The sequence below is a fragment of the Mercurialis annua genome, linkage group LG2, assembly GCF_937616625.2.
Source record: "Mercurialis annua linkage group LG2, ddMerAnnu1.2, whole genome shotgun sequence".
In the NCBI taxonomy this organism is placed as follows: domain Eukaryota; kingdom Viridiplantae; phylum Streptophyta; class Magnoliopsida; order Malpighiales; family Euphorbiaceae; genus Mercurialis; species Mercurialis annua.
Window position 1 is genome coordinate 53,078,722 of NC_065571.1, and position 14,903 is coordinate 53,093,624.

The 14,903-nt window shown below is 30.2% G+C and overlaps 1 protein-coding gene and 1 long non-coding RNA gene across 2 annotated transcripts; one reads left to right on the plus strand and one right to left on the minus strand.

The window, feature by feature from the left end:
• Positions 1-7,082: 7,082 nt before the first annotated feature.
• LOC126667842 (3-oxoacyl-[acyl-carrier-protein] synthase II, chloroplastic) lies at positions 7,083-13,780 on the plus strand. Its single transcript, XM_050360937.2, has 14 exons — positions 7,083-7,835; positions 8,431-8,636; positions 8,725-8,928; positions 9,021-9,131; positions 9,213-9,308; positions 9,414-9,459; positions 9,544-9,623; positions 10,051-10,119; positions 10,407-10,491; positions 11,776-11,930; positions 12,032-12,112; positions 12,377-12,436; positions 12,523-12,682; positions 13,420-13,780. The coding sequence occupies exons 1-13, from the start codon at positions 7,400-7,402 to the stop codon at positions 12,637-12,639; spliced, it is 1,746 nt and encodes a 581-aa protein (XP_050216894.1). The 5' UTR covers positions 7,083-7,399; the 3' UTR covers positions 12,640-12,682; positions 13,420-13,780.
• On the minus strand, positions 12,318-13,420 carry LOC130015051 (uncharacterized). The gene is made up of 2 exons (XR_008790065.1): positions 13,304-13,420; positions 12,318-12,808 (listed from the first exon to the last, which is right to left on the minus strand). It is a non-coding gene; the product is annotated as an uncharacterized LOC130015051 (long non-coding RNA).
• Positions 13,781-14,903: the final 1,123 nt, after the last annotated feature.

The window sequence follows — 14,903 nt, forward strand, 5'->3', positions numbered from 1 at the left end:
GTAAAAACTGTCCATTAAAATTTCATTTTTCATGATTCGTCTTTTCTGACATTATTTTCTAAATATGTCACTGATTATAATAACTATTTAGTTGACCTGTAATATAATACGTTTAAAATTTGATTAAATCTCTTTGGATAAGTAGACTCTAGAAAAATATGAACAAGCACCTTCAGATTTAAAGGTAGCTTCTGATGAGACAAGCGAAGAGTGGTTCGAGAAAGCTTTTTTGAGATATGGCCTTATTTAGACAACGACATTATCGGGGAGTCAATGTATTCAAATTATAGCATTGCACCATCCATCAAATGGTCGATCAACAGAAGCGGAATCTGAGTGCCTCACCATAGAGCCTCCTCAGATAAAGATGTTAAGATCTGCAGTCTCATTCTCAAAATCTAAAAAGTATGATGTGAATTTTTTAAGACTCACACCGTTAATTTTATAAATTCTCAATTTCAAAGCTTTTCTTCATTGATAACATATTTAAATTTATTGAATATCTGGATAAAACTGATCAATGCTAAAGTATATTATTTTACAAGCATATTTAAATAATTTAATTATACAAATAAATTTATTTGCATGGAATCAAATAAATGAGCACTAAGACAAAACAATTAGAAGAAAACCTTAATTACAAGACTCTCTCTCTCCAGTGGCGGATTCAGAAAATTCGTATGGTGGGGTCCATATGCATATTAAAAATTTAAAATTAAAATAATAATAAATAAAAGTTATAATCATTAACAATAAAATTTTATATCGTAAAAATATTATATAACTATATCGTCACTTACACTATTAAATTTATTATTTAAATATATGTTTCTATGTATTATTAAATACGTATTTTAATATTGATAACTCATTATAATTTATAATTCATTCGTTAATTTGATTGTAGAAAAGCTCTATTTATTATTACTATAGCTATATGTACAATCAATGCAAATATTAATAATAATATGAGATTAAATTGCATGCATAAATAAGTAATTAAATAAATATGTATGTTATTATTTTTTAGTTGCTAATAATTTAATTTATATTAAATAATTTTTAGATTTTATGTTTGCTCTATACTACGAAATAATTTTTTTAATGTGAAAATTGTAATTTTAATTAGCATGAACCAAATTAGAGTTTCAAAAGATGGCTTCATTAGGTGATTAAAACATAACCATTTACTATTTATTTATTTATTACATATAAGTAAAAATTCTTTTCTCCAAAAAAGGTGGGGTCCAATGACCCCACCCTTATAGAGGTGGATCCGCCTCTGTCTCTCTCTCCCTCCTTTTCTTTTAATATCAAAATCTTTTTTGTCGATGAAATAGTCTTATCGTTGACGGTGGTCATCTCTTTACATCGCTTTATTTTTATTAAATATAATAAACAGTAAAAAAATATTTTTTTATTTGATTAATTAGAATTTATCGATGTTGCATAATGTTAAATCTAATTTATTGTAAATCAAGAACGAAAAAATATCAAAATATTTCAGCAATAAAAAGATGAATTCTTTTATTGGCTATACTAATTTTTTTGAATATTTTATTTTATAATTTATCTTTATTTATGGCAGTCTTTTTTGTCATTTTTTGGTAAAATATTTGTTTGTATTTTCTCTGTAAAAGATTTGTTTGTCTCTTTTTTTATAAAGGTTATTTTATGAAAGGATTTCAGGTGATAGTTGTATCAGATGTCATAGCTGACTGATATCAAAAATTGATTTATGGATGATGAAGAGGTTTTTGATTGAAAACAACACTTATTTAGCGAATCAATTTAATAATTTTTTTTATTTCCGTAAGTAAATCTATGAATCAGACATAACACATATTAATGTAAAATGTTTATTTCATGCTAGAGCATCAGATTTGATTCTTGATTTTTTTACAAATGTAACAGTTTCATATTCGATTTAATGAATTTTGATGCATTCAAAAACAACAAAACAATTAAAACAGATATGATATTGCACTGTGGTTATTATTTTTTGTCACATAAATGATGTTATTTCGAGAGAATAACCTTTAAATTAGGATGATGTTATTTCAAGAGAATAAAATGATAAATGATAACTTTCAAAATGGACATATCTTCAGTCGAGCACCACTGTAGGGGGAAGCAACCTCCAAAAATATGAATATGACCAATTCTAGCAATATGGTAGTAATAGGCTCATCGCCCCACGAGAATGTCAATCTCAGCTAATGCTTCCAGTCCGAAATTGCCTTAAGTTTTATCTCGGATAAGAGTCATTGCACTGCGAAGATTGAGGTATAAATCACATTACTTGCAAAGAAAGTTATAAAGATCACGTTAATCAAGGAGATCATAGAAGATACACATCTCTTCTACCCAAATAACAAAAAGACCACCTCAACAAACAATCTATAGAGACACCTCACCATGCAACTGCGAGTGAAGAAGAAGAATAAAAACGCTATATAAATCACTTTAATTATCCTAAAACTCTAAGGGATTTTTTTGTCGCTATTGTTTTTCTTCTTATTTTGTTCTTCTTCTTCTTCACATCATATTTATTTGAGCGTCATAATGAATACACAAAATTCTCTTTTGGCATTGTTTTAATTTCTATATTCTCCGATCCTGGAGTTTGGTTAGATCATCTCTTGTTTTCAGCGATTTATCATTTAGGGCCGTATGTGAAAAATTGTACTTGTTCCTTTATTAAACTTTTTTCTCTATTGACAAGAGGAAAAGCTTTTAGATATTGCAAGAATAGATAATTATGAGAGATGGAACAGATTTATTAATCAGTTATGCGAAAATAATTTTCAATTAATGACAAGGAAAAAAAGGTTAAAAACTTATAGTCATAAAATGTATGGAGCAAATTAATCCTTTTTGCAGACTTTTCACGACACATCTGAGCGAGTGTTACTTTTGAAACATTTTAAAATATTAGGATTTATCTTCTTACCAAAAATCAATGGGTGCAATTCGTTATAATTCTTGTAGTTGGAGTCATTTTTATATTTTTCTCTGTTTGTTTACAGGGAAATTCTTACGTAAACCTAATACATGAATTTTCCATGCACCTATTCCATGAAGTATTAGATTATTTAATAAAATTTTCTCTCTCTTTTCATTATTTTCTCTTTCTTCTCATTTTTCTAATATTTTATTGAAAATTTTCATGTACCGGATTTAGATAATAACTTCTCTTGTTTACATATATCAATGTGTGTGAGTTCATGTCGCCATTTGTATCAGTAAAGTATCTTATTAAAATTAAAATCAATGATAAATTTTTGAAATGCACTGTTATTAATATTTTATTTTATAACTAACCATATATTGAATGTGGTATGTTAGAGTTAAAGAGTTCCATTTAATTCCTTCCTTGCAAAATAAATAAAGTCAAAAATGATGGTGGGAGGATATATGTAATTGTCCACCAAGAGTTTCTTAATAGGTTCATCAAAGTTTGATATGTACTTTAAGTAATAAATTTTTATTCAATGTTAATGATGTATGATATTTTTGTTGAGCATCAATATTTATTATTTCAAAAAAAAAATTGTCATTATCAACCAACTTAAACTTGGGCTACCTATAATTTTGCAAAATGGTAGTACATCTTTTTTTTGGCCTATATATAATCTATAATTGTCGTTGTTTCCTTTTATATATAGAAAATGTATTCGGAAAATGCATTCAATGATAGTGCTCAAAATACATAAACAATTTCGTTTTGTTCACACATATTTTTCTTTACGTTGATTTCACTGATGAAAATAGGATTATAAAAATTTCAAATCTAGCCATAGTAATCAAATTAGATATACAATAAATAAAGACTTTTCAACGACATAAAACCATTCGCTTCGCAAACTTAGTTCTTAAAAAAAAAACCAGATGAATAATTTTTACAATTATAAATAATTATAAAAACAGATTTTAAATTTATAACAAGTTTAAAAAATTTGATCCAAGTTATAAAAATTAAATTTATAAACAAACCAAACGCTAACATATTTTTTTTTTGACGATACTTCTGTTTTGATCGATTTCTAGAGAAAGAATCATTAAGTATCAAGTGATATCTATTGTAACACATACCAACCGTTAAAGTTATGACATCAATTATTGTGACTGGTTGTAATTAGATTGGTATGCGTAATTGAATCGAAACCATTCGGTAGGTATTTAATTATGAATTTTATCAATAAATAAAAATATAGAAAAATTAACATAACACGAGAGATTTACGTGATTCAACGTTAAATCGTACATCCACAAACAAATGAATCGAACCATCCACTAATCATCAAAATTATTACAAGTGAAAAATCACCAAATAGAGAATATTTCTGGTAAATATATCCTTAAAAGAAAATATCACATAGTGTTTAATTCTCTATAAAAAGTAACCCAAAAAGATTATGAATAACTTATATTCCTAACATTACACACACATTCTCATCAATATTTGATCTACTTGTGTGTCTGGTTTTCTTAGTATTATTTTAAAAAATGAATAAGGTAGGATATTTACACTGAATAAACAATCCATACGACATTAAGAGTATTAATCCTAATTAACTAATAAAAGTAAAGTTATCATTCATCCAAAAATTTCATAAATAGAATCCTAATACAAACAATATTCTAGATATTATTCCAACAATATCACAAAAACGTGAAATAATATATTTTAAAGTTTAAAATTTTATGTAGAAATTTAGAAGAAATATCTTACAAAACTCCTTATTTGCAAAAGATATAAATTCGTATAGGGTAGATAATATACAAGGGTAGATGAAATAAAAGAAGAAGAAAAAAACAACAATAAAGTCTATTTATTTTAGATGTTGCATGTAGTTGACAACTGTTAGTTGTTACTGATAGCTGCTACTAGTAGCTGATAGGTGTTAGCTGATAAACAATACTTATTTGGTGAAATTTTATTAGATGTTGTTGTTGGTATGTTAAATGGTTTTAAAACATATTTCGTTTAATTTTGATATCATAAATAAATTTAATTTAATAAAAAAAATTAAAAAAAATATGTGAATTTATTTTTATTTTTAAATTATGTCATATAATTTTTTTGAATAATTGATTTTAAAAATTATTTGATTACAACTATTTTAGTATAAATAAGATAATTTATACAATTTATAAGTAATTGAAACATTTAAAAATAATATAAGTGATTTTATATATATAAAAATTATAATATTTTAGTAAGGATAATTTTATTTTAATAGTTAATAATATTAAAACAGCTAAACTTATAAAATACATCTAATAATTGATGTTGGAGGTTCGAAAAACTACCAATAACTTTTAAAAAAGTTCACCAAACATTTAGATGAAAAATTTTGAAAAATAAATTTAAAAATTTCACCAAATAATTGAACCAAATGCCACATCAGTGTAAGATAAGAAAATTTAGAGTTAGAGGCAAGAAAAAAAATTAATATAATTTTATACTATGTTTGAAGTAATACTTTTTGAAATATAAAGGAAATGCAAAAGAAAAAAATTGAATTTGAAAGTTTAAAAAGTATTTGTATCCACAAATGTACCTATACAAATATCTTTAAAATAAATCTTATGATCTGCAAAATGATAAACAAACTTATATGTTCCAAGCACGTGACTCGTGACTGTATTAGGCATATGAAGAGCCATGTGTAATTTTTTAAAGCTTAATTACTTAAAAACCATCCAGCTTGAACTTTTTTTTCGTTTATACCCTGATTTAGGAAAAAAATCATTTATACCCTGACGTATGTGTTTATGTTTCACCTCTACCCCGAGACACTAAATTAATCTCTTTTCATTTTAAAAAAAATTTAAAATAGTCCTTTATTTAGAAAAAAATTCATTTATAATTAAACTCTAATTAGCTTAGATTAAAAATGAAGAACTATTTTAAACTTTTTTCTTAATGAAAAGAGGTTAATTTAGTGCCTCGGGGTAGAGGTGAAACATAAATACATACGTCAGGGTATAAATGAATTTTTTCCTAGGTCAGGGTATAAATGAAAAAAAAGTTCAAGGTGAGTGATTTTTAAGTAATTAAGCCATTTTTTAACTATAATTAAAAGAAAAAGTTTTGAACATCAGATTCTTAATTTAAATATTACTAGAATGTATCTAATCATTAAATTTTTTTAAAAATACCGAATAATTTTGGAATAAAAAATATTGACCTAAACACCATAATATACATTATACCGACATTCATATCAATATTTTTAATCTATAAATTGTCTGATGATCTGGATTGTAAAAAATTAATATATATTTAATATTGTTAATATTTAAAATTCATATTATTATTATTGTAAAACACGTTAAATTTTATAGTTTATGTTGCAATTAATACAATTATAATTATGCAAAAATCGGATATTTTTTTATCAGAGATAAATCTATTGTATATTAATTAGGGCATCCCAAATAAAATATAGAACGTTTGCAGGTTTTGTCAGTTATAATAAAAACTTTTAAAATCGGCTAGTTTAGCCCATTTTGGGATATTTGAGACATTTTCTAGGCATTCGTGAATGAAATCAAAAAAGTTGTCATTCATGAATGAGTTAAACTAATCGATTTTGAATGATGTGAGATATTTAACTCTCTTCATCCTTTACAATTTTTTTTTTTTAATTTTAGAAAACGTTCATGTTCTCTCATTATAAAATATAAAGTGATCAAATCTTTCCTTTTCATTTAGAATAAAAATGCATCTAAATCAATTTTTATGTATTTTTATTAGAAATAGTTTCGCTTTAGATGTTTCATTTTAAAAATGACAGTATGTAAATAAAAGTAAACAAACAATTATAAATTTAAAAGTTATCTTATTCTTAATACCACCATGAGAAAAAGAGGAAAAAGGTAATTTAAAGAAAGATGAAATAGCAGGGAAGAACAGTACAAAGAGAAACAGCATCCATCCAATAAGGATGAACCAAGTCATAGAAATCCAAATCTTAAAAGATAAATAAACAATTTAATTTTTTTAAAAACATTATTTCTGGTCATTAGATCTCTTTCCCATATTTTCAGTTACAGTTTTTTTCCATTTCCTTTTTTTCTCCCCAACTCCAACAAAACAACACAAATTTTAAATAATCATTTAACCTAAATAAACAAACAAAAAACAATAATAAATAAAAAAAAGAAATGAAATAGTGTGAGAGCAGTTGGCATTGAGCAATGCTCAGAGAAGAACTGAACTAGCCGAAACCAAAAAATTTGCGTATCGAAACACAAACAAAAACACGCAGATCGTGATCGAATGCTACCTGTTAGTTATTTCAGCATCATCATTCAATCTTGCTCATCGAATCGGCATTTATTTTGAATCTGTGTTTGTTTTTATTTGAATTTGAGTTGTTGTTTGGAGATGATGATGATGGGGTCAGCTGCTTCGTCTCCGTTATGCACGTGGCTGGTAGCGGCCTGCATGTCGGTCACGTGCTCCAAGGAGAACACACACGCGTTCCTCTCCTCATCGCCACCGGGCAGCAACAGTCTGCTCACTCGTAGACGACGACGAAGAAAAGCTGATGTTGTGAATGTTATTTCTAATAAATATTATAATAACATCAACGCCGCCTCTCAGTTTATATCTAGTTTTTTATCCTCCGGGGGTGGCGGCGGCGCTGGTGGTGGATCGAGCGGCAGTATTACTACGAGTTTTAAAGAATTGATGTCGTCTTGTTTGGCTTTTGAGCCGTGCGCTCATTATTACTCATCTAATGGACTTTTTTCTCCTCATAGTAAAAATCTCAATCGCAGGACTCGTCACCATTCCAGACTCCACCGGCTTCCTCGTTCCGGTAACTTAATTTAATTTAATTTGCATTTTGTATTTCTGAATCTTGATTTTAGTCTCTGTTTAATTTAATTCAGCAATGATTTGTTTTGTGATTATATTAATCGTAATTTTGTCTAGATTTTGGCCGCCGGACCACTTAATTTACACAAATTCAGTAGATACGGATTTTGCTATTTTTGCATGGTTTATAAGTATATTAAGATGCTTAAGCTGAGTTTATTTGGCCAGAATTTGGGGCAATTTTAGTCGCATCAAGTTCTTAAGCTAATACCATTGTTTCATGCAATTAGTACACTTAAACAATGATTAGAAGAAAAATGTTTTTTCTCTTTCTCATGAGATAATTGTTGCTGTAATTTTCAATCCGGTATGTCGGAGTTAGTGAGCGACTTGCTAAGTTTGCAAATAACAAGTTTAATTAGGTGTAATTTTAGAGTTTTGTAAAAAAAATAAATCATAATTTTGTATCTGTTTCTCTCTGTCATAACATATTTGCCTTCTTTTATACTGTCTTCTGCCTGCATCTGGTCACCGAATTATTTATACATGAGATGTAGTCACACTTTTTGTGTGTTTATCTGTTTCAAAATTATTAGGGGAAGTAATGGCAGTGGCGTTGCAGCCTGAAAAAGAGGTTGCAACAAAGAAGAAACCTGCTATGAAGCAAAGAAGAGTGGTTGTTACAGGGATGGGTGTTGTCTCGCCTCTTGGTCATGATGTCAACGTCTTTTACGACAATCTTCTTGACGGTGCTAGTGGCATTAGTCAGATTGATTCTTTTGACTGTGCTCAATTCCCTACGGTAGAGTATAGAAATTTAGTGGCATACAAGTTTGAATTTATCAACTTTGCTCTTTTATTTGGTTCACATTGTTATCCCATTCTATTAGAGAATTGCTGGAGAGATCAAGTCTTTCTCAACTGAAGGATGGATTGCACCCAAACTTTCTAAGCGAATGGACAAATTCATGCTTTACATGCTTACTGCTGGCAAAAAAGCCTTGGCTGATGGTGGTATTACTGAGGATATGATGAATGAGTTGGATAAAGCCAGATGCGGAGTAGTAATTGGGTCTGCAATGGGTGGCATGAAGGTAACTCTGAAATTGTACAGCTTAAACAAGGACTTCTCTGTACAAATGAGAGATTTGATGTTTCTTTTTTATTTTTCGATGATCATGAGTAGGTCTTTAACGATGCAATTGAAGCACTAAGGATCTCGTACAAGAAAATGAATCCTTTCTGTGTACCTTTTGCAACTACAAATATGGGTTCTGCCATGCTTGCAATGGATCTTGTAAGTTTCAAGGCAAATGCAATATTGAGGGCTGTGAAAATTTTGAGACTTGTTTTTCTTATCCAATTGCTTGTCAAACAGGGCTGGATGGGGCCAAACTATTCAATATCTACTGCTTGTGCTACTAGCAATTTTTGTATTCTGAATTCTGCAAACCACATAATTAGAGGAGAAGCTGTGAGTGTCTTGCTGTTAATGCACGTTCTACAAGATTATTGTTCTTGATAACTTATGTGCGTGTATTCTCTTGCATTATCATCTGAAATTGTGTTAAACTTGCAGGATATTATGCTTTGTGGTGGCTCAGATGCAGTGATTATACCTATTGGTAACTCATTCCTTCCGTATCTTTTGTGCATCCCGTGCTTCAGTCAAGAAATAGCATGTGCTTAAACTCCTATCTACAATGCAGGTCTGGGAGGTTTTGTGGCATGCAGAGCTCTTTCACAGAGAAACGATGATCCTACAAAAGCTTCACGGCCTTGGGACATGGTAATTTATCAACTGTCCTATTGATTCATGCTACCCCACTCCCACCGAACCACAAACCACTTGTTATTTAATTAAATATTAAGCTTTGATGAAAACAATATAATATTGGTGAAATCTGCCTAAGTATTTAACTTTGTAACTGATTACTACCATCACAATCGAACAACAGTGTGTTCTTTTTTTACCTATGGATAGCGTAGATGCTTCTCTCTCTTATTGTGGGTTTATTGTACAACATTTTAATGTCATTTACAATAAGCTCCGGTTTTTATTTATTTGAAAGTTATTTTCCCTTGAATGTTTCTGAATCTTTTGAAGAAATTACAAATCTTATTTGTCTAAATATTGTTATTGGAGGTCTGCACTTCGGTCTTATTACTTCCGTTTAAGGTACCTAACTTCAAATATCATCGTATGTGATGAGCAGAATCGGGATGGATTTGTGATGGGAGAAGGAGCTGGTGTTCTTCTATTAGAAGAACTAGAACATGCTAAGGTATGCACATTTTAACTCATGAAAGCTGTGCCATTTGATGTTAGTATTTCAGTTCTTTTTCTTGCTGCAGAGGGCTGCATTTTCTGTCAATTCACCGCTCACTCCTTTAAATTAGCGCGTTTACTAACACGCTTTTGTCATATGCCGCCTCATTTTTTCATTTGCTTCTGCCTGTTTATTATTGTGTCTGTGCTTATTTTATTTTTTAATTTCTTAGTCCAACTGTTAAGCGGCAAAGACTAAAGAGTGTTAAGTTGATCAAAATGTAACTTAATTGCTGTTTGCAGAAAAGAGGGGCAACTATCTATGCAGAATTTCTGGGAGGAAGCTTTACTTGTGATGCTTATCACATGACTGAACCACGTCCAGATGGTAATTTACAACTTCTGATTACTTGCAACCTTTTACGATATCTGTGTGCTATTGGCTTTGAAATTATTGGGTATCTTATATAACTCTCATTTTGTTAAATTCTCTTCCTTTTGTCGTTGTATCATACTTTTTGGAGTTCTTATGTCATGTAAATATGAGTTAGTTGTCTGAATCGGCCATTACTGGTGTGGGTTAAGCCGGTACTTGCATTCTCCTAGTTGCTATCCCTGTTTTGTATGGTAGAGCTTGAGAGACTCTGGTATTAATTTCCTATATAGGGTGGCCAAAAAGTAGGAAGCAGTGAGAGCAATTATTTTGCTATTTTTGGGGAAAATTTGCGATATAGGCTGCCAAAATGTAGGAATCAGTTAGGGAAATTATTTTTGCTATATTTGGGCAAGGATGTCTACGAAAATTCATGGCGTTCTCTCAATCATTGCAGTGAAGGAAAATTGAGGAAAAGGATCACAACCAACTGTGATTAGAAATGTTGAGCTGCCTTCGGTGTCATATATTGGAACAAAAGGGTTACCTATTGATTAGAACACTAGTTTGATTCAACAATTAAAATAGCTTATATATTGTTAAGTCAAATTACAAAGGCTTTTGGTTCTTGTGCTGCTTGTTTTTTGGTTATGTAGAGTTTATGGTACTGTTTATGTTTAATCATATTATATTTCAAGAAGCAGCTGCCCTATTATTCAGTTAAACTGCAGCTTTAGGATAGCATCTACTTGTTCTCTGTTACTTCTTCGACAGCATACTTGTCTCTTATACTGTAATATTTACTATAATAGGTTAGAGATCTTTGAGAGTAGATATCGTATAATTTTATCCTTTCTTGGTTCTCTGACAGATAGGGTACGGCCTTAAGATGTCAAGCACTTCATTTTCACCTAATTGAGACATTGCTTCCTTCTCATTGAACCATTTTGTAGTTTCTTTGTCGAGCATTGACTTGAATTACAGTAGAAAGCACAGTGTAGATGAAGCTAAACTGCATTTAAGGGAACCTAATTGACCTCAAATAGCAAATAGTCTCGCCTATGAAAATTTATATGTGAAGCAAAATTTGGAGCTTACTATTTTGATATCTGTTGTTTCAAAATGCTGCAATTGCAAACACCTCTTGTTGAATGTTGCATGTTTGGTAGTTGCTACATGTCTTCTAAATGGAAAAACAATTTCCTTTCAGCTCTTGAAATCATCCTCTGGATCAATTTTGCTATTCATGCTGAGCACCTTAATACAAGCTACCTAACATCTGTTTCTTCCTTTAAACAGGAGCCGGCGTCATTCTCTGTATAGAAAAGGCATTAGCACAAGCAGGGGTATCTAAGGAGGACATAAACTACATAAATGCACATGCTACATCCACTCCAGCAGGAGACCTTAAAGAGTATGAAGCTCTCATGCATTGTTTCGGCCAAAACCCTGATGTAAGTTAACTGCATTCATTGCTTATTATAAATTTATACATCATCAACATCATCAACATTACTTGTTTATAATGTTTCATGAAAATTCGACAATTTCACAGTTGAGGGTGAACTCTACAAAGTCTATGATTGGCCATTTACTGGGAGCAGCTGGTGCTGTAGAAGCTATAGCAACTGTACAGGTAACTTGTTTGTGATTATCATTTTAAGTGCCCGTTATATTTATTTCAGAAGCCGTCTTCTGTTAGGCTTTACATCCACTGCAATTTTTGGACATATTATTTTTATTTTAGTTTTTAACATTAATAAAAAGTTCTGATGTAAGAGGTATAAGAGAAATGCCGGAAACTATCCCCAACCCAACCCCTCCAAAGTCCAAACCGTACATCAGCATAAAAACACATTGTGTTATATAAGTTTGATATCATATTTGGTTAAATGTATAGGCAATACGGACAGGATGGGTACATCCAAACATCAACCTGGAAAATCCAGATAAAGGCGTGGTATGCTTACCTTAGCTCAACTATTATCAGTTATGCTAATATGAAGCCTTTTGTAATTCATTAATGCTTCCGACATAATAATTCAGGATACGGATGTACTCGTTGGCCCAAAGAAAGAAAGACTGGACATCAAGGTTGCGTTGTCCAACTCATTTGGATTTGGTGGCCACAACTCATCGATCATTTTTGCACCATACAAGTAAAATAGGGATACTTCAATTCTACTGTATCACATCAACATGAAAGGTGTGTAAATTTGTCATTTGTTTCTTGTCTATTCTGATGTGATAGCTGAAACAAAGTCAAGGGTTATGTCTTACTCTAGTTCCTCAGCTGTCTTACCATTGTGATTAAAGTGGCCTAATTCGCAACCTACATCATCCGAAAACAAAACACTGAAACTGAGTAATGCTGAAACGGAACATGGCGTAATAATATTTTCTTTTATAAGAATAGGATCAATTAATATTAAGTTTTGGAGTTTTAAAACATTTTTGGAAATGAAAACTAACAAAACACTGAAACTGAGGAATGCTAAAACGGAACATGGCGAATTATATAATTTTTTTTTAAGAATGTGTGATAAATATAAAGTTTCGGAGTCTTATAATATTTTTGGAAATGAAAATTAACAAAACACTGGAACTGAGGAATGTTGAAACGGAAAATGGCGAAATAATATTTTTTTTTCTAAGAATAGGTGATAAATATAAAGTTTCGGAGTTTCATAAGTAATTCTGAAAATAAAAACTAAATACTTAACATAGCACTCAATAAGTCCTATCAGTTCAACATAGATTGTAACTATACAAGAAATTAAAGCACGAGAAACATTTAATAACATTTAGCGTCTACGGTTAAACTCACATGACTATTCTGGTCGGCCTAAAAGCAGGCATGAATGCTCGTCGTCGACATCCTGTATTGAGTTATGTTTCCACCAAATTGTGTGAATTTGACCTTTGATGTAACTGACTTTACAGATGAATCTCAAATGGAACAAGATTAGATCACTCTGCTGTCGGCAATGGAGAGCTTCATTCGGACCTCACAAAGTGGAAACTTGTTTTGCTTATATTATTTTCAGAATTCTCCAACATCATTGTGGCTGGATCTATTTTGAGCCAATGAATACAAGTAATAGTGGCCTTTTTTGATTTTTGCTTCATGTACAAGTAGATGGCTCATCCTTATTTAACAATCAATTGTATTGTAATGAATTTTGAGCTGCATAGTTGTCCACAGTTGTCTAGGTATGGTGCTACCTGAGCATACTTCTGCCTTTTCTTAACGTCTGTGTAATTATCAAGATAATGTTAGGACCAAATAGTTTGGTTTGCCCTATTCCCTATTTTTCGCCAAACTGGAAGCTTAAACCAGCAGAGTCAGCATTCCAAGGACATTTAATATCCAAACCGCTAATTTCATGACACAACAGATAATTTCTTGAAAATCTCAAACCCCACTAACTTGGCATAGTACAAAAAATGTCTAAATTTTACTTCCTCTTATTTATTAACCTCTCCATTTAGCCAAAATTGTACATATTAAAATAATTGGTGTTTTGTTTTAAATTATTAGAATAAATATAATCCTATTAGTTAATAAATGCATCATAAATTGACTCATAAAGTTATTTATTAAGAAGAGATTACAATTGAAAAATAATAGTTAAGGTCACATTGAAATTCTAAAGGCTTTATCACCAAAAAACCATTCACCTTTCAGTCTTTTTTCAATTGCATTCCGACGTTATAATTTTGTCCAATTCACCCAAATTCACACCTTTATTTTCCAATTCCACCCTCAAAATTTAATTGGACTTTTTTCCACTCAGAAAAAAATACATAAAAGCCCTTATAAAATACTAACTTGTACTCTTTTGCAAAAAGTTAAAAATGAATAACTTATTTGAACTTTTTCCAAATGGAGAAGAAATCAATTTAGTACTTGAGGGTGGAATTGAAATCTAAAAGTGTGAATTTGAGTGAATTGGACAAAATTACAACATTAGGGTGAGACTGAAAAGGGCTAAAAGGTGGGGGAGTATTTGATAATTAAGCCAATTTTAAATAGACCACTAATTAGAGACAAATATATTTTGCTAAATGAACAACTAAAAAAAATAGTAACATTTTATGAAAAAAAAAAATCAGACGGTAGGTTTCAGATGGACTTTACACCTTAATTTTGGAAGCCTAATTACACCAAAAATCACTAACTTTCATGTGTTTTTGGTATTTAATATAATTTTATTTTTTTTGGACATATTTAACATTATCTATCACTTTTTGACATAAAAAGCCACGAGAAAGTTTTGAATGTAAAACGGCGCCACGACATTATTTTCGAAGGAAACATAACCGATGTAAAATAAAAATAAAAAATAAATAGTATTGTTCCTGATTAAAATGGCTTAAAATAAATTATTTAATGACTAAATTCAATAACCAGAATATAAACTTTT